This window comes from Salmo salar, chromosome 14, assembly GCF_965601325.2.
Source record: "Salmo salar chromosome 14, fSalSal1, whole genome shotgun sequence".
Classification (NCBI taxonomy): Eukaryota; Metazoa; Chordata; class Actinopteri; order Salmoniformes; family Salmonidae; genus Salmo; species Salmo salar.
Window position 1 is genome coordinate 49,285,167 of NC_138304.1, and position 18,977 is coordinate 49,304,143.

General features: G+C 45.8%; 1 protein-coding gene across 3 annotated transcripts in view; it reads left to right on the forward strand.

The window, feature by feature from the left end:
- The window catches only part of vav3b (vav 3 guanine nucleotide exchange factor b), a 177,381-nt gene that overhangs the window by 43,010 nt on the left and 115,394 nt on the right, over positions 1–18,977 (forward strand). For 2 of the 3 annotated variants that reach the window (XM_045694484.2, XM_014141449.3), the window contains exons 5-6: positions 7,690–7,807; positions 7,974–8,066. In XM_045694484.2, the coding sequence (XP_045550440.1) occupies positions 7,690–7,807; positions 7,974–8,066 (211 nt within the window). The remainder of the gene's footprint in view (positions 1–7,689; positions 7,808–7,973; positions 8,067–18,977) is intronic. The other variant, XM_045694483.2, reaches the window with a different exon arrangement.

The following is an 18,977-nucleotide window of genomic DNA, read 5'->3' on the forward strand; positions in this document are numbered from 1 at the left end:
ATACATTTATACTCAGTTTTTCACAATTCCTGACATTTAATCCTAGTAAAAATTCCCTGTATTAGGTCAGTTAGGATTACCACTTTATTTTAAGAATGTTAAATGTCAGAATAATAGTAGAGATAATGATTTATTTCAGCTTTTATTTCTTTCATAACATTCCCAGTGGGTCAGAAGTTTACATACACTCAATTAGTATTTGGTAGCATTGCCTTTAAATTGTTTAACTTGGGTCAAACGTTTTGGGTAGCCTTCCACAAGCTTCCCACAATAAGTTGGGTGAATTTTGGCCCATTCCTCCTGACTGAGCTGGTGTAACTGAGTCAGGTTTGTTGGTCTCCTTGCTAACACACACTTTTTCATTTCTGCCCACAAATGTTCTATAGGATTGAGGTCAGGGCTTTGTGATGGCCACTCCAATACTTTGACTTTGTTGTCCTTAAGCCATTTTGCCACAACTTTGGAAATATGCTTGGGGTCATAGTCCATTTGGAAGACCCATTTGCGACCAAGCTTAAACTTCCTGACTGATGTCTTGAAATGTTGCTTCAATATATCCACATAATTTTCCTTCCTCATGAAGCTATCGATTATGTGAAGTGCACCGGTCCCTCCTGCAGCAAAGCACCCCCACAACATGATGCTGCCACCCCCATGCTTCACGGTTGGGATGGTGTTCTTCGGCTTGCAAGCCTCCCACTTTTTCCTCCAAACATAACGATGGTCTTTATGGCCAAACAGTTCTATTTTTGTTTCATCAGACCAAAGGACATTTCTTCAAAAAGTACGATCTTTGTCCCCATGTGCAGATGCAAACCGTAGTCTGTCTCTTTTATGCCGGTTTTGGAGCAGTGGCTTCTTCCTTGCTGAGCAGCCTTTCAGGTTATGTCAATATAGGACTCGTTTGACTGTGGATATAGATACTTTTGTACCTGTTTCCTCCAGCACCTTCACAAGGTCCTTTGCTGTTGTTTTGGGATTGATTTGCACTTTTTGCACCAAAGTACGTTAATCTCTAGGAGACAGAACGCCTCTCCTTCCTGAACGGTATGACGGCTGCGTGGTCCCATGGTGTTTATTCTTGCATACTATTGTTTGTACAGATGAACGTGGTACCTTCAGGCTTTGGAAATTGCTCCCAAGGATGAACCAGACTTGGGGAGGTCTTGACTGATTTCTTTTGATTTTCCCATGATGTCAAGCCAAGAGGCACTGAGTTTGAAGGTAGGCCTTGAAATACATCCACAGGTACACCTCCAATTGACTCAAATTATGTCAATTAGCCTATTAGAAGCTTCTAAAGCCATGACATAATTTTCTGAAATTTTCCAAGCTGTTTAAAGGCACAGTCAACTTAGTGTATGTAAACTTCTGACCCACTGGAATTGTGATACAGTGAATTATAATTGAAACAATCTATCTGTAAACAATTGTTGGAAAAATTACTTGCGTCATGCACAAAGTAGATGTCCTAACCGACTTGCCAAAACTATAGTTTGTTAACAAGACATTTGTGAAGTGGTTGAAAAATGAGTTTTAATGTACACAAGGGGGCGTAAAACAGACCATTGTGCATCTATTACCAGAATTCTAACAAAATTAGCACAAGTAATAGCAAATTTCCATAGAGGTTGCTAGCTAAATATGCTAATGACAGTGTAACCGATGTGAAATGGCTAGTTAGTTAGCAGTGGTGCGCGCTAATAGCGTTTCAATCAGTGACGTCACTCTCTCTGAGACTTGAAGTAGGTTTTCCCCTTGCGTTGCAAGGGCCGCAGCTTTTGTGGCGCGATGGGTAACGATGCTTCGTGGGTGTCAGTTGTTGATGTGTGCAAGGGTCCCTGGTTCGAGCCCAGGTTGGGGCGAAGAGAGGGACGGAACCTACACTGTTACAACAGCAAATGAAAATAAACTAATTGCAAAGACAGACAATCCAGCTTTCACATGTTCAGGCTATACTAACTTCAAATTCTTTAGAATCTTGATTTTCTATAACTATATAAATGTGCATTAATTAGCATAAATTAACAGTAACTCTTGAACAGTTCAATCTAGAGAAACCAAACCAACTAAGGATATAAACTTTCTTACTTTTGTCATTATTCTTATTATATCTAGTTTTTTTATGTTCAAGCTATCCAAACTTCAAATTCTTAAAAACTTGTATCAACTATAGCTATTACATTTACATAAATTAGCATAAAATAACCCACCAACAGTAACCGTTGAAGACATCAAACCAACTTTCACATGTTTAGGCTATCCTATTTTATCCTATCCAATCAATCAATTAATCTATCCATCTACCTACTTTTTCAACTGTAACCAGTCACCACCATTACTACTGCAGTCACCACCATTACTACTGCAGTCACCGCCATTACTAATGCAGTCACCGCCATTACTAATGCAGTCACCGCCATTACTAATGCAGTCACCACCATTACTAATGCAGTCACCACCATTACTACTGCAGTCACCGCCATTACTACTGCAGTCACCGCCATTACTAATGCAGTCACTGCCATTACTAATGCAGCAGTCACCACCATTACTACTGCAGTCACCACCATTACTACTGCAGTCACCACCATTACTACTGCAGTCACCACCATTACTAATGCAGTCACCACCATTACTAATGCAGCAGTCACCACCATTGCTAATGCAGAAGTCACAACCATTATTAATGCAGCAGTCACCACCATTACTAATGCAGCAGTCACCACCATTACTACTGCAGTCACCACCATTACTACTGCAGTCACCACCAGTCACCGCCATTACTAATGCAGTCACCACCATTACTACTGCAGTCACCACCATTACTACTGCAGTCACCACCATTACTACTGCAGTCACCACCATTACTAATGCAGTCACCACCATTACTAATGCAGCAGTCACCACCATTACTAATGCAGAAGTCACAACCATTACTAATGCAGCAGTCACCACCATTACTAATGCAGCAGTCACCACCATTACTACTGCAGTCACCACCATTACTACTGCAGTTACCACCAGTCACCGCCATTACTAATGCAGTCACCACCATTACTACTGCAGTCACCACCATTACTACTGCAGTCACCACCATTACTACTGCAGCAGTCACCACCATTACTACTGCAGTCACCACCATTACTACTGCAGTCACAACCAGTCACCACCATTACTACTGCAGTCACCACCATTACTACTGCAGTCACCACCATTACTACTGCAGTCACCACCATTACTAATGCAGCAGTCACCACCATTACTAATGCAGCAGTCACCACCATTACTACTGCAGTCACCACCATTACTACTGCAGTCACCACCAGTCACCGCCATTACTAATGCAGTGACTACCATTACTACTGCATTCACCACCATTACTACTGCAGTCACCACCATCACTACTGCAGCAGTCACCACCATTACTACTGCAGTCACCACCATTACTACTGCAGTCACAACCAGTCACCACCATTACTACTGCAATCACCACCATTACTACTGCAGTCACCACCATTACTACTGCAGTCACCACCATTACTAATGCAGCAGTCACCACCATTACTAATGCAGCAGTCACCACCATTACTACTGCAGTCACCACCAGTCACCACCATTACTACTGCAGTCACCACCATTACTACTGCAGTCACCACCATTACTAATGCAGTCACCACCATTACTACTGCAGTCACCACCATTATTATGACTTATTTTACAACAAGCTGTCTTCAGGAAATGTGCTTTTCTAGTTCTGTCATTTAGTTTTGTAGCATTTAGTTTGCATCCCACCAATGACACAGTGTTGTCACTGATGTGATTGAAAGCTGAGAGACTGAGACAGACAGACAGAGAAAGACTGAGACAGACAGAGAGACTGAGACAGACAGACAGAGAGAGACTGAGGCAGACAGAGAGAGACTGAGACATACAGACAGACAGAGAGAGACTGAGACAGACAGACAGAGAGAGACTGAGACAGACAGACAGAGACAGAGAGACAGACAGACAGACAGACAGACAGACAGACAGACAGACAGACAGACAGACAGACAGACAGACAGACAGACAGACAGACAGACAGACAGACAGACTGAGACTCTCAGAGCGTTCACAGTCAGCCCACTGACACCCCTATCAGACCATAGCAAAATCACAGTCTACTTGAACAGAGCAATACTCAATCATGAGGCATCAAAACCAAAGGAACTGAGTAACATTAAGAAATGCTATAGATGGAAAGAATGCAGTTTGGAAACCTACCAAAAAACAATTAGGAAACAACAAATGTAATCCCTTTTAAACAATTTCCTCTGTAAAACGTTCCACTGTAATAGTGAAGGTGTAAACTTGGCAGTAGAAAATCTTAACAGTATATTTGACGTCTCAGCTAACCTATCAAATCTAAAAATCTCAAATAGAAAACCGAAGAAAATGAACAATGACAAATGTTTTGATGAAGAATGCAAAAATCTAAGAAAGAAATTGAGAAACCTGTCCAACCAAAAACACAGAGACCCAGAAAACATGAGTCTACGACTTCACTATGGTGAATCACTAAAACAATACAGAAATACGCTACGGAAAAAGAAGGAACAGCATATCAGAAATCAGCTCAATGTAATTGAAGAATCCATAGACTCTAACCACTTCTGGGAAAATTGGAAAACACTAAACAAACAACAACACAAAGAATTATCTATCCAAAACAGAGATGTATGGGTAAACCACTTCTCCAATCTTTTTGGCTCTATAACAAAGAACAAACAGCAAAAACATATACATGATCAAATACAAATCTTAGAATCAACTATTAAAGACTACCAGAACCCACTGGATTCTCCAATTACCTAGAATGAGCTACAGGACAAAATAAAAACCCTCAAACCCAAAAAGGCATGTGGTGTTGATGAAATGATCAAATATACAGACAACAAATTCCAATTGGCTATACTAAAACTCTTTAACGTCATCCTTAGCTCTGGCATCTTCCCCAATATTTGGAACCAAGGACTGATCACCCCAATCCACAAAAGTGGAGACAAATTTGACCCCAATAACTACCATGGGATATGCATCAACAGCAACCTTGGAAAAATCCTCTGCATTACCATTAACAGCAGACTCGTACATTTCCTCAGTGAAAACAATGTACTGAGCAAATGTCAAATTGGCTTTTTACCAAATTACCGTACAACAGACCATGTATTCACCCTGCACACCCTAATTGACAAAAAACAAACCAAAACAAAGGCAAAGTCATCTCATTCTTTGTTGATTTCAAAAAAGCCTTCGACTCAATTTGGCATGAGGGTCTGCTATACAAATTGATGGAAAGTGGTGTTGGGGGTAAAACATACGATATTATAAAATCCATGCACACAAACAACAAGTGTGCGGTTAAAATAGGCAAAAAACACACATTTCTTCCCACAGGGCCGTGATGTGAGACAGGGATGCAGCTTAAGCCCCACCCTCTTCAACATATATATCAATGAATTGGCGCGGGCACTAGAAAAGTCTGCAGCACCCAGCCTCACCCTACTAGAATCTGAAGTCAAATGTCTACTGTTTGCTGATGATCTGGGGCTTCTGTCACCAACCAAGGAGGGCCTACAGCAGCACCTAGATATTCTGCACAGATTCTGCCAGACCTGGGCCCTGACAGTAAATCTCAGTAAGACCAAAATAATGGTATTCCAAAAAAGGTCCAGTCGCCAGGACCACAAATAAAAATTCCATCTAGACACCGTTGCCCTAGAGCACACAAAAAACGATACATACCTTGGCCTAAACATCAGTGCCACAGGTAACTTCCACAAAGCTGTGAACGATCTGACAAGGCAAGAAGGGCATTCTATGCCATCAAAAGGAATATAAATTCAATATACCAATTAGGATCTGGCTAAAAATACTTGAATCAGTCATAGAACCCATTGCCCTTTATGGTTGTGAGGTCTGGGGTCCGCTCACCAACCAAGAATTCACAAAATGGGACAAACACCAAATTGAGACTCTTTATGCAGAATTCTGCAAAAAGATCCTCCGTGTACAACATAGAACACCAAATAATGCATGCAGAGCAGAATTAGGCCAATACCCGCTAATGATCAAAATCCAGAAAAGAGCAGTTAAATTCTACAACCACCTAAAAGGAAGCGATTCCCAAACCTTCCATAACAAAGCCATCACCTACAGAGAGATGAACCTGGAGAAGAGTCCCTTAAGCAAGCTGGTCCTGGGGCTCTGCTCACAAACAGACCCCACAGAGCCCCAGGACAGCAATACAATTAGACCCAACCAAATCTTGAGAAAACAAAAATATAATTACTTGACACATTGGAAAGAATTAAAAACAAAATGAGCAAACTAGAATGCTATTTGGCCCTAAACAGAGAGTACACAGTGGCAGAATACCTGACCACTATGACTGACCCAAACTTAAGGAAAGCTTTGACTATGTACAGACTCAGTGAGCATAGCCTTGCTATTGAGAAAGGCTGCCGTAGGCAGACATGGCTCTCAAGAGAAGACAGGCTATGTGCACACTGCCCACAAAATGAGGTGGAAACTGAGCTGCACTTCCTAACCTCCTGCACAATGTATGACCATATTAGAGACACATATTTCACTCAGATTACACAGATCCACAAATAATTCGAAAACAAACCCAATTTTGATAAACTCCCATATCTACTGGGTGAAATTCCACAGTGTGCCATCACAGCAGCAATATTTGTGACCTGTTGCCACATGAAAAGGGCAACCAGTGAAGAACAAACACCATTGTAAATACAACCCATATTTATGCTTATTTATTTTCACTTTTGTACTTTAACCATTTGTAAATCGTTACAACACTGTATATATACATAATATGACATTTGTAATGTCTTTATTCTTTTGAAACTTCTGTATGTGTAATGTTTATTGTTAATTTGTATTGTTTATTTCACTGTTGTATATGATCTACCTCGCTTTGGCAATGTTAACACATGTTTCCCTTGCTATTAAAGCCCCTTGAATTGAATTGAATTGAGAGACAGACAGAGAGACGACAGAGACAGAGAGAGACAGACAGAAAAATGTAAAAAATAGAAAACAATTAGTGTAATTTCCCAAAATATGAAACCCTCATTCAAGGTTTCAAAGCCTCTTTGATGAGAATAGGCTACCCGTCCTGTTGGGGGAGGACGCAGAGAGCTGTGGGTTGGCAGCGCACTACATTGCTGCCTGCCATTAGATGAGGGACAGTGTCTGACAGACCAGTCAACTTGCACATTTCCTCTACTGTATGCTTATTGTTCAATGTATGGTTATTTTGATCCTTGGTTATTGTTGTCCCGTTGACAATTTTGATTCTTATTATTTTAATATTGTAAATTTCCAAAATAAGCTTTGGCAATATGTACATTGTTGAGAGAGAGAGAGAGAGAGAGAGAGAGAGAGAGAGAGAGAAAGAGAGAGAGAGAGAGAGAGAGAGAGAGAGAGAGAGAGAGAGAACTTGACTTGACGTACTGCGTAGTGTATATGTCTGCCTGTGAAACAGCACCCCCCTGTGGGAAACCATGACAAGGCACCTGGGTCGATGTTTGATTTGAGGCAGTTCCTTCACCTACGCTCTCTTTAGCTTTACAATGGCCTCATCTCAAAGAGAGTGTGTGTGCGGGCCTGTTTGTGTGTCAGTGAGAACATTCTAGAGGATGAGGAAGAGTTGTATGCTCCAGTCTACGGGTTCGATGACACCGATGAAGGAGGAGAGATCTACGAAGACCTGATGAGAACCGAACAGCACCCTACACTGGTACACACACACACACACACACACACACTCACCACGAAAACACACACGATAAGGTTACTGAAATATATTTTGTAACAGACCTTGAGCAGAATGTGTTTGTGAGCCCCCCCCCCCCCAAAAAAACAAATTGGGACCAAAAGTTTACTAGACATGTTCTTCCCTACAGAAGCAGGCTGAGCAGAATGTGAGAAGCTGCTGCCTCTCAGAGATCAAACAAACAGAGGAAAGATACACAGAGACCCTGGAGTCTATAGAGAAGGTAAGAGTTATACAGAGACCCTGGGGTCGTTAGAGAAGGAGAGAGTTACACAGAGACCCTGGAGTCTATAGAGAAGGAGAGAGTTACACAGAGACCCTGGAGTCTATAGAGAAGGAGAGAGTTACACAGAGACCCTGGAGTCTATAGAGAAGGAGAGAGTTACACAGAGACCCTGGAGTCTATAGAGAAGGAGAGAGTTACACAGAGACCCTGGAGTCTATAGAGAAGGAGAGAGTTACACAGAGACCCTGGAGTCTATAGAGAAGGAGAGAGTTACACAGAGACCCTGGAGTCTATAGAGAAGGAGAGAGTTACACAGAGACCCTGGAGTCTATAGAGAAGGAGAGAGTTACACAGAGACCCTGGAGTCTATAGAGAAGGAGAGAGTTACACAGAGACCCTGGGGTCGTTAGAGAAGGAGAGAGTTACACAGAGACCCTGGAGTCTATAGAGAAGGAGAGAGTTACACAGAGACCCTGGAGTCTATAGAGAAGGAGAGAGTTACACAGAGACCCTGGAGTCTATAGAGAAGGAGAGAGTTACACAGAGACCCTGGGGTTGTTAGAGAAGGAGAGAGTTACACAGAGACCCTGGAGTCTATAGAGAAGGAGAGAGTTACACAGAGACCCTGGGGTTGTTAGAGAAGGAGAGAGTTACACAGAGACCCTGTAGAGCTTACTTAGAGATGCCATGCAGACTGCAGTCTAGCTGCTACTCTATAGATGCCATGCAGACTGCAGTCTAGCTGCTACTCTATAGATGCCGTGCAGACTGCAGTCTAGCTGCTACTCTATAGATGCCATGCAGACTGCAGTCTAGCTGCTACTCTATAGATGCCGTGCAGACTGCAGTCTAGCTGCTACTCTATAGATGCCATGCAGACTGGCAGTCTAGCTGCTACTCTATAGATGCCGTGCAGACTGCAGTCTAGCTGCTACTCTATAGATGCCATGCAGACTGGCAGTCTAGCTGCTACTCTATAGATGCCGTGCAGACTGCAGTCTAGCTGCTACTCTATAGATGCCATGCAGACTGCAGTCTAGTTGCTACTCTATAGATGCCATGCAGACTGGCAGTCTAGCTGCTACTCTATAGATGCCGTGCAGACTGGCAGTCTAGCTGCTACTCTATATATGCAGACTGCAGTCTAGCTGCTACTCTATAGATGCCGTGCAGACTGGCAGTCTAGCTGCTACTCTATATATGCAGACTGCAGTCTAGCTGCTACTCTATAGATGCCGTGCAGACTGCAGTCTAGCTGCTACTCTATAGATGCCATGCAGACTGCAGTCTAGCTGCTACTCTATAGATGCCGTGCAGACTGCAGTCTAGCTGCTACTCTATAGATGCCATGCAGACTGGCAGTCTAGCTGCTATACTATAGATGCCGTGCAGACTGCAGTCTAGCTGCTACTCTATAGATGCCATGCAGACTGGCAGTCTAGCTGCTACTCTATAGATGCCGTGCAGACTGCAGTCTAGCTGCTACTCTATAGATGCCATGCAGACTGCAGTCTAGCTGCTACTCTATAGATGCCATGCAGACTGGCAGTCTAGCTGCTACTCTATAGATGCCGTGCAGACTGGCAGTCTAGCTGCTACTCTATATATGCAGACTGCAGTCTAGCTGCTACTCTATAGATGCCGTGCAGACTGGCAGTCTAGCTGCTACTCTATATATGCAGACTGCAGTCTAGCTGCTACTCTATAGATGCCGTGCAGACTGCAGTCTAGCTGCTACTCTATAGATGCCATGCAGACTGGCAGTCTAGCTGCTACTCTATAGATGCCGTGCAGACTGCAGTCTAGCTGCTACTCTATAGATGCCATGCAGACTGGCAGTCTAGCTGCTACTCTATAGATGCCATGCAGACTGCAGTCTAGCTGCTACTCTATAGATTCCATGCAGACTGGCAGTCTAGCTGCTACTCTATAGATGCCGTGCAGAATGCAGTCTAGCTGCTACTCTATAGATGCCGTGCAGACTGCAGTCTAGCTGCTACTCTATAGATGCCGTGCAGACTGCAGTCTAGCTGCTACTCTATAGATGCCATGCAGACTGCAGTCTAGCTGCTACTCTATAGATGCCATGCAGACTGCAGTCTAGCTGCTACTCTATAGATGCCATGCAGACTGCAGTATAGCTGCTACTCTATAGTTACCGTGCAGACTGCAGTCTAGCTGCTACTCTATATATGCAGACCGCAGTCTAGCTGCTACTCTATAGATGCCGTGCAGACTGCAGTCTAGCTGCTACTCTATAGATGCCATGCAGACTGCAGTCTAGCTGCTACTCTATAGATGCCATGCAGACTGGCAGTCTAGCTGCTACTCTATAGATGCCGTGCAGACTGGCAGTCTAGCTGCTACTCTATAGATTCCATGCAGACTGGCAGTCTAGCTGCTACTCTATAGATGCCGTGCAGAATGCAGTCTAGCTGCTACTCTATAGATGCCGTGCAGACTGCAGTCTAGCTGCTACTCTATAGATGCCGTGCAGACTGCAGTCTAGCTGCTACTCTATAGATGCCATGCAGACTGCAGTCTAGCTGCTACTCTATAGATGCCATGCAGACTGCAGTCTAGCTGCTACTCTATAGATGCCATGCAGACTGCAGTATAGCTGCTACTCTATAGTTACCGTGCAGACTGCAGTCTAGCTGCTACTCTATATATGCAGACCGCAGTCTAGCTGCTACTCTATAGATGCCGTGCAGACTGCAGTCTAGCTGCTACTCTATAGATGCCATGCAGACTGGCAGTCTAGCTGCTACTCTATAGATGCTGTGCAGACTGCAGTCTAGCTGCTACTCTATAGATGCCATGCAGACTGGCAGTCTAGCTGCTACTCTATAGATGCCATGCAGACTGCAGTCTAGCTGCTACTCTATAGATGCCATGCAGACTGGCAGTCTAGCTGCTACTCTATAGATGCTGTGCAGACTGGCAGTCTAGCTGCTACTCTATAGATGCCGTGCAGACTGGCAGTCTAGCTGCTACTCTATATATGCAGACTGCAGTCTAGCTGCTACTCTATATATGCCGTGCAGACTGGCAGTCTAGCTGCTACTCTATAGATGCCGTGCAGACTGCAGTCTAGCTGCTACTCTATAGATGCCATGCAGACTGCAGTCTAGCTGCTACTCTATAGATGCCATGCAGACTGCAGTCTAGCTGCTACTCTATAGATTCCATGCAGACTGGCAGTCTAGCTGCTACTCTATAGATGCCGTGCAGACTGGCAGTCTAGCTGCTACTGTATAGATGCCATGCAGACTGCAGTCTAGCTGCTACTCTATAGATGCCGTGCTGACTGCAGTCTAGCTGCTACTCTATAGATGCCGTGCAGACTGCAGTCTAGCTGCAACTCTATAGATGCCATGCAGACTGCAGTCTAGCTGCTACTCTATAGATGCCGTGCAGACTGCAGTCTAGCTGCTACTCTATAGATGCCATGCAGACTGCAGTATAGCTGCTACTCTATAGTTACCGTGCAGACTGCAGTCTAGCTGCTACTCTATATATGCAGACCATAGTATAGCTGCTACTCTATAGATGCCGTGCAGACTGGCAGTCTAGCTGCTACTCTATAGATGCCGTGCAGACTGCAGTCTAGCTGCTACTCTATAGATGCCATGCAGACTGCAGTCTAGCTGCTACTCTATAGATGCCATGCAGACTGGCAGTCTAGCTGCTACTCTATAGATGCCATGCAGACTGGCAGTCTAGCTGCTACTCTATAGATGCTATGCAGACTGGCAGTCTAGCTGCTACTCTATAGATGCCGTGCAGACTGCAGTCTAGCTGCTACTCTATAGATGCCATGCAGACTGCAGTCTAGCTGCTACTCTATAGATGCCATGCAGACTGCAGTCTAGCTGCTACTCTATATATGCAGACTGCAGTCTAGCTGCTACTCTATAGATGCCGTGCAGACTGGCAGTCTAGCTGCTACTCTATAGATGCCATGCAGACTGGCAGTCTAGCTGCTACTCTATAGATGCTGTGCAGACTGCAGTATAGCTGCTACTCTATAGATGCCATGCAGACTGGCAGTCTAGCTGCTACTCTATAGATGCCATGCAGACTGCAGTCTAGCTGCTACTCTATAGATGCCATGCAGACCGCAGTATAGCTGCTACTCTATAGATGCCGTGCAGACTGGCAGTCTAGCTGCTACTCTATAGATGCTGTGCAGACTGCAGTCTAGCTGCTACTGTATAGATGCCATGCAGACTGCAGTCTAGCTGCTACTCTATAGATGCCATGCAGACTGGCAGTCTAGCTGCTACTCTATAGATGCTGTGCAGACTGCAGTATAGCTGCTACTCTATAGATGCCATGCAGACTGGCAGTCTAGCTGCTACTCTATAGATGCCATGCAGACTGCAGTCTAGCTGCTACTCTATAGATGCCATGCAGACCGCAGTATAGCTGCTACTCTATAGATGCCGTGCAGACTGGCAGTCTAGCTGCTACTCTATAGATGCCATGCAGACTGCAGTATAGCTGCTACTCTATAGATGCCATGCAGACTGCAGTATAGCTGCTACTCTATAGATACCGTGCAGACTGCAGTCTAGCTGCTATTCTATATATGCAGACCGCAGTCTAGCTGCTACTCTATAGATGCCGTGCAGACTTGCAGTCTAGCTGCTACTGTATAGATGCCATGCAGAGTGCAGTCTAGCTGCTACTCTATAGATGCCGTGCAGACTGCAGTCTAGCTGCTACTCTATATATGCAGACGACAGTCTAGCTGCTACTCTATAGATGCCGTGCAGACTGCAGTATAGCTGCTACTCTATAGATGCCATGCAGACTGGCAGTCTAGCTGCTACTCTATAGATGCCGTGCAGACTGCAGTCTAGCTGCTACTCTATAGATGCCATGCAGACTGCAGTCTAGCTGCTACTCTATAGATGCCATGCAGACTGGCAGTCTAGCTGCTACTCTATAGATGCCATGCAGACTGCAGTCTAGCTGCTACTCTATAGATGCTATGCAGACTGGCAGTCTAGCTGCTACTCTATAGATGCCATGCAGACTGGCAGTCTAGCTGCTACTCTATAGATGCCGTGCAGACTGGCAGTCTAGCTGCTACTCTATAGATGCAATGCAGACTGCAGTCTAGCTGCTACTCTATAGATGCCGTGCAGACTGCAGTCTAGCTGCTACTCTATAGATGCCATGCAGACTGGCAGTCTAGCTGCTACTCTATAGATGCCATGCAGACTGCAGTCTAGCTGCTACTCTATAGATGCCGTGCAGACTGCAGTCTAGCTGCTACTCTATAGATGCCATGCAGACTGGCAGTCTAGCTGCTACTCTATAGATGCCGTGCAGACTGCAGTCTAGCTGCTACTCTATAGATGCCATGCAGACTGCAGTCTAGCTGCTACTTTATAGATGCCATGCAGACTGGCAGTCTAGCTGCTACTCTATAGATGCCGTGCAGACTGGCAGTCTAGCTGCTACTCTATATATGCAGACTGCAGTCTAGCTGCTACTCTATATATGCCGTGCAGACTGCAGTCTAGCTGCTACTCTATAGATGCCATGCAGACTGGCAGTCTAGCTGCTACTCTATAGATGCTGTGCAGACTGCAGTCTAGCTGCTACTCTATAGATGCCATGCAGACTGGCAGTCTAGCTGCTACTCTATAGATGCCATGCAGACTGCAGTCTAGCTGCTACTCTATAGATTCCATGCAGACTGGCAGTCTAGCTGCTACTCTATAGATGCCGTGCAGACTGGCAGTCTAGCTGCTACTGTATAGATGCCCTGCAGACTGCAGTCTAGCTGCTACTCTATAGATGCCGTGCTGACTGCAGTCTAGCTGCTACTCTATAGATGCCGTGCAGACTGCAGTCTAGCTGCTACTCTATAGATGCCATGCAGACTGCAGTCTAGCTGCTACTCTATAGATGCCGTGCAGACTGCAGTCTAGCTGCTACTCTATAGATGCCATGCAGACTGCAGTATAGCTGCTACTCTATAGTTACCGTGCAGACTGCAGTCTAGCTGCTACTCTATATATGCAGACCGCAGTATAGCTGCTACTCTATAGATGCCGTGCAGACTGGCAGTCTAGCTGCTACTCTATAGATGCCGTGCAGACTGCAGTCTAGCTGCTACTCTATAGATGCCATGCAGACTGCAGTCTAGCTGCTACTCTATAGATGCCATGCAGACTGCAGTCTAGCTGCTACTCTATAGATTCCATGCAGACTGGCAGTCTAGCTGCTACTCTATAGATGCCGTGCAGACTGGCAGTCTAGCTGCTACTCTATAGATGCCATGCAGACTGCAGTATAGCTGCTACTCTATAGATGCCATGCAGACTGCAGTATAGCTGCTACTCTATAGATACCGTGCAGACTGCAGTCTAGCTGCTATTCTATATATGCAGACCGCAGTCTAGCTGCTACTCTATAGATGCCGTGCAGACTTGCAGTCTAGCTGCTACTGTATAGATGCCATGCAGAGTGCAGTCTAGCTGCTACTCTATAGATGCCGTGCAGACTGCAGTCTAGCTGCTACTCTATATATGCAGACGACAGTCTAGCTGCTACTCTATAGATGCCGTGCAGACTGCAGTATAGCTGCTACTCTATAGATGCCATGCAGACTGGCAGTCTAGCTGCTACTCTATAGATGCCGTGCAGACTGCAGTCTAGCTGCTACTCTATAGATGCCATGCAGACTGCAGTCTAGCTGCTACTCTATAGATGCCATGCAGACTGGCAGTCTAGCTGCTACTCTATAGATGCCATGCAGACTGCAGTCTAGCTGCTACTCTATAGATGCTATGCAGACTGGCAGTCTAGCTGCTACTCTATAGATGCCATGCAGACTGGCAGTCTAGCTGCTACTCTATAGATGCCGTGCAGACTGGCAGTCTAGCTGCTACTCTATAGATGCAATGCAGACTGCAGTCTAGCTGCTACTCTATAGATGCCGTGCAGACTGCAGTCTAGCTGCTACTCTATAGATGCCATGCAGACTGGCAGTCTAGCTGCTACTCTATAGATGCCATGCAGACTGCAGTCTAGCTGCTACTCTATAGATGCCGTGCAGACTGCAGTCTAGCTGCTACTCTATAGATGCCATGCAGACTGGCAGTCTAGCTGCTACTCTATAGATGCCGTGCAGACTGCAGTCTAGCTGCTACTCTATAGATGCCATGCAGACTGCAGTCTAGCTGCTACTTTATAGATGCCATGCAGACTGGCAGTCTAGCTGCTACTCTATAGATGCCGTGCAGACTGGCAGTCTAGCTGCTACTCTATATATGCAGACTGCAGTCTAGCTGCTACTCTATATATGCCGTGCAGACTGCAGTCTAGCTGCTACTCTATAGATGCCATGCAGACTGGCAGTCTAGCTGCTACTCTATAGATGCTGTGCAGACTGCAGTCTAGCTGCTACTCTATAGATGCCATGCAGACTGGCAGTCTAGCTGCTACTCTATAGATGCCATGCAGACTGCAGTCTAGCTGCTACTCTATAGATTCCATGCAGACTGGCAGTCTAGCTGCTACTCTATAGATGCCGTGCAGACTGGCAGTCTAGCTGCTACTGTATAGATGCCCTGCAGACTGCAGTCTAGCTGCTACTCTATAGATGCCGTGCTGACTGCAGTCTAGCTGCTACTCTATAGATGCCGTGCAGACTGCAGTCTAGCTGCTACTCTATAGATGCCATGCAGACTGCAGTCTAGCTGCTACTCTATAGATGCCGTGCAGACTGCAGTCTAGCTGCTACTCTATAGATGCCATGCAGACTGCAGTATAGCTGCTACTCTATAGTTACCGTGCAGACTGCAGTCTAGCTGCTACTCTATATATGCAGACCGCAGTATAGCTGCTACTCTATAGATGCCGTGCAGACTGGCAGTCTAGCTGCTACTCTATAGATGCCGTGCAGACTGCAGTCTAGCTGCTACTCTATAGATGCCATGCAGACTGCAGTCTAGCTGCTACTCTATAGATGCCATGCAGACTGCAGTCTAGCTGCTACTCTATAGATTCCATGCAGACTGGCAGTCTAGCTGCTACTCTATAGATGCCGTGCAGACTGGCAGTCTAGCTGCTACTGTATAGATGCCATGCAGACTGCAGTCTAGCTGCTACTCTATAGATGCCGTGCTGACTGCAGTCTAGCTGCTACTCTATAGATGCCGTGCAGACTGCAGTCTAGCTGCTACTCTATAGATGCCATGTAGACTGCAGTCTAGCTGCTACTCTATAGATGCCGTGCAGACTGCAGTCTAGCTGCTACTCTATAGATGCCATGCAGATTGCAGTCTAGCTGCTACTCTATAGATGCCATGCAGACTGCAGTCTAGCTGCTACTCTATAGATGCCATGCAGACTGCAGTATAGCTGCTACTCTATAGTTACCGTGCAGACTGCAGTCTAGCTGCTACTCTATATATGCAGACCGCAGTCTAGCTGCTACTCTATAGATGCCGTGCAGACTGCAGTCTAGCTGCTACTCTATAGATGCCATGCAGACTGGCAGTCTAGCTGCTACTCTATAGATGCTGTGCAGACTGCAGTCTAGCTGCTACTCTATAGATGCCATGCAGACTGGCAGTCTAGCTGCTACTCTATAGATGCCATGCAGACTGCAGTCTAGCTGCTACTCTATAGATGCCGTGCAGACTGCAGTCTAGCTGCTACTCTATAGATGCCATGCAGACTGCAGTCTAGCTGCTACTCTATAGATGCCATGCAGACTGCAGTCTAGCTGCTACTCTATAGATGCCATGCAGACTGCAGTATAGCTGCTACTCTATAGTTACCGTGCAGACTGCAGTCTAGCTGCTACTCTATATATGCAGACCGCAGTCTAGCTGCTACTCTATAGATGCCGTGCAGACTGCAGTCTAGCTGCTACTCTATAGATGCCATGCAGACTGGCAGTCTAGCTGCTACTCTATAGATGCTGTGCAGACTGCAGTCTAGCTGCTACTCTATAGATGCCATGCAGACTGGCAGTCTAGCTGCTACTCTATAGATGCCATGCAGACTGCAGTCTAGCTGCTACTCTATAGATGCCATGCAGACTGGCAGTCTAGCTGCTACTCTATAGATGCTGTGCAGACTGGCAGTCTAGCTGCTACTCTATAGATGCCGTGCAGACTGGCAGTCTAGCTGCTACTCTATATATGCAGACTGCAGTCTAGCTGCTACTCTATATATGCCGTGCAGACTGGCAGTCTAGCTGCTACTCTATAGATGCCGTGCAGACTGCAGTCTAGCTGCTACTCTATAGATGCCATGCAGACTGCAGTCTAGCTGCTACTCTATAGATGCCATGCAGACTGCAGTCTAGCTGCTACTCTATAGATTCCATGCAGACTGGCATCTAGCTGCTACTCTATAGATGCCGTGCAGACTGGCAGTCTAGCTGCTACTGTATAGATGCCATGCAGACTGCAGTCTAGCTGCTACTCTATAGATGCCGTGCTGACTGCAGTCTAGCTGCTACTCTATAGATGCCGTGCAGACTGCAGTCTAGCTGCAACTCTATAGATGCCATGCAGACTGCAGTCTAGCTGCTACTCTATAGATGCCGTGCAGACTGCAGTCTAGCTGCTACTCTATAGATGCCATGCAGACTGCAGTATAGCTGCTACTCTATAGTTACCGTGCAGACTGCAGTCTAGCTGCTACTCTATATATGCAGACCATAGTATAGCTGCTACTCTATAGATGCCGTGCAGACTGGCAGTCTAGCTGCTACTCTATAGATGCCGTGCAGACTGCAGTCTAGCTGCTACTCTATAGATGCCATGCAGACTGCAGTCTAGCTGCTACTCTATAGATGCCATGCAGACTGGCAGTCTAGCTGCTACTCTATAGATGCCATGCAGACTGGCAGTCTAGCTGCTACTCTATAGATGCCATGCAGACTGGCAGTCTAGCTGCTACTCTATAGATGCCGTGCAGACTGCAGTCTAGCTGCTACTCTATAGATGCCATGCAGACTGCAGTCTAGCTGCTACTCTATAGATGCCATGCAGACTGCAGTCTAGCTGCTACTCTATATATGCAGACTGCAGTCTAGCTGCTACTCTATAGATGCCGTGCAGACTGGCAGTCTAGCTGCTACTCTATAGATGCCATGCAGACTGGCAGTCTAGCTGCTACTCTATAGATGCTGTGCAGACTGCAGTATAGCTGCTACTCTATAGATGCCATGCAGACTGGCAGTCTAGCTGCTACTCTATAGATGCCATGCAGACTGCAGTCTAGCTGCTACTCTATAGATGCCATGCAGACCGCAGTATAGCTGCTACTCTATAGATGCCGTGCAGACTGGCAGTCTAGCTGCTACTCTATAGATGCTGTGCAGACTGCAGTCTAGCTGCTACTGTATAGATGCCATGCAGACTGCAGTCTAGCTGCTACTCTATAGATGCCATGCAGACTGGCAGTCTAGCTGCTACTCTATAGATGCTGTGCAGACTGCAGTATAGCTGCTACTCTATAGATGCCATGCAGACTGGCAGTCTAGCTGCTACTCTATAGATGCCATGCAGACTGCAGTCTAGCTGCTACTCTATAGATGCCATGCAGACCGCAGTATAGCTGCTACTCTATAGATGCCGTGCAGACTGGCAGTCTAGCTGCTACTCTATAGATGCCATGCAGACTGCAGTATAGCTGCTACTCTATAGATGCCATGCAGACTGCAGTATAGCTGCTACTCTATAGATACCGTGCAGACTGCAGTCTAGCTGCTATTCTATATATGCAGACCGCAGTCTAGCTGCTACTCTATAGATGCCGTGCAGACTTGCAGTCTAGCTGCTACTGTATAGATGCCATGCAGAGTGCAGTCTAGCTGCTACTCTATAGATGCCGTGCAGACTGCAGTCTAGCTGCTACTCTATATAT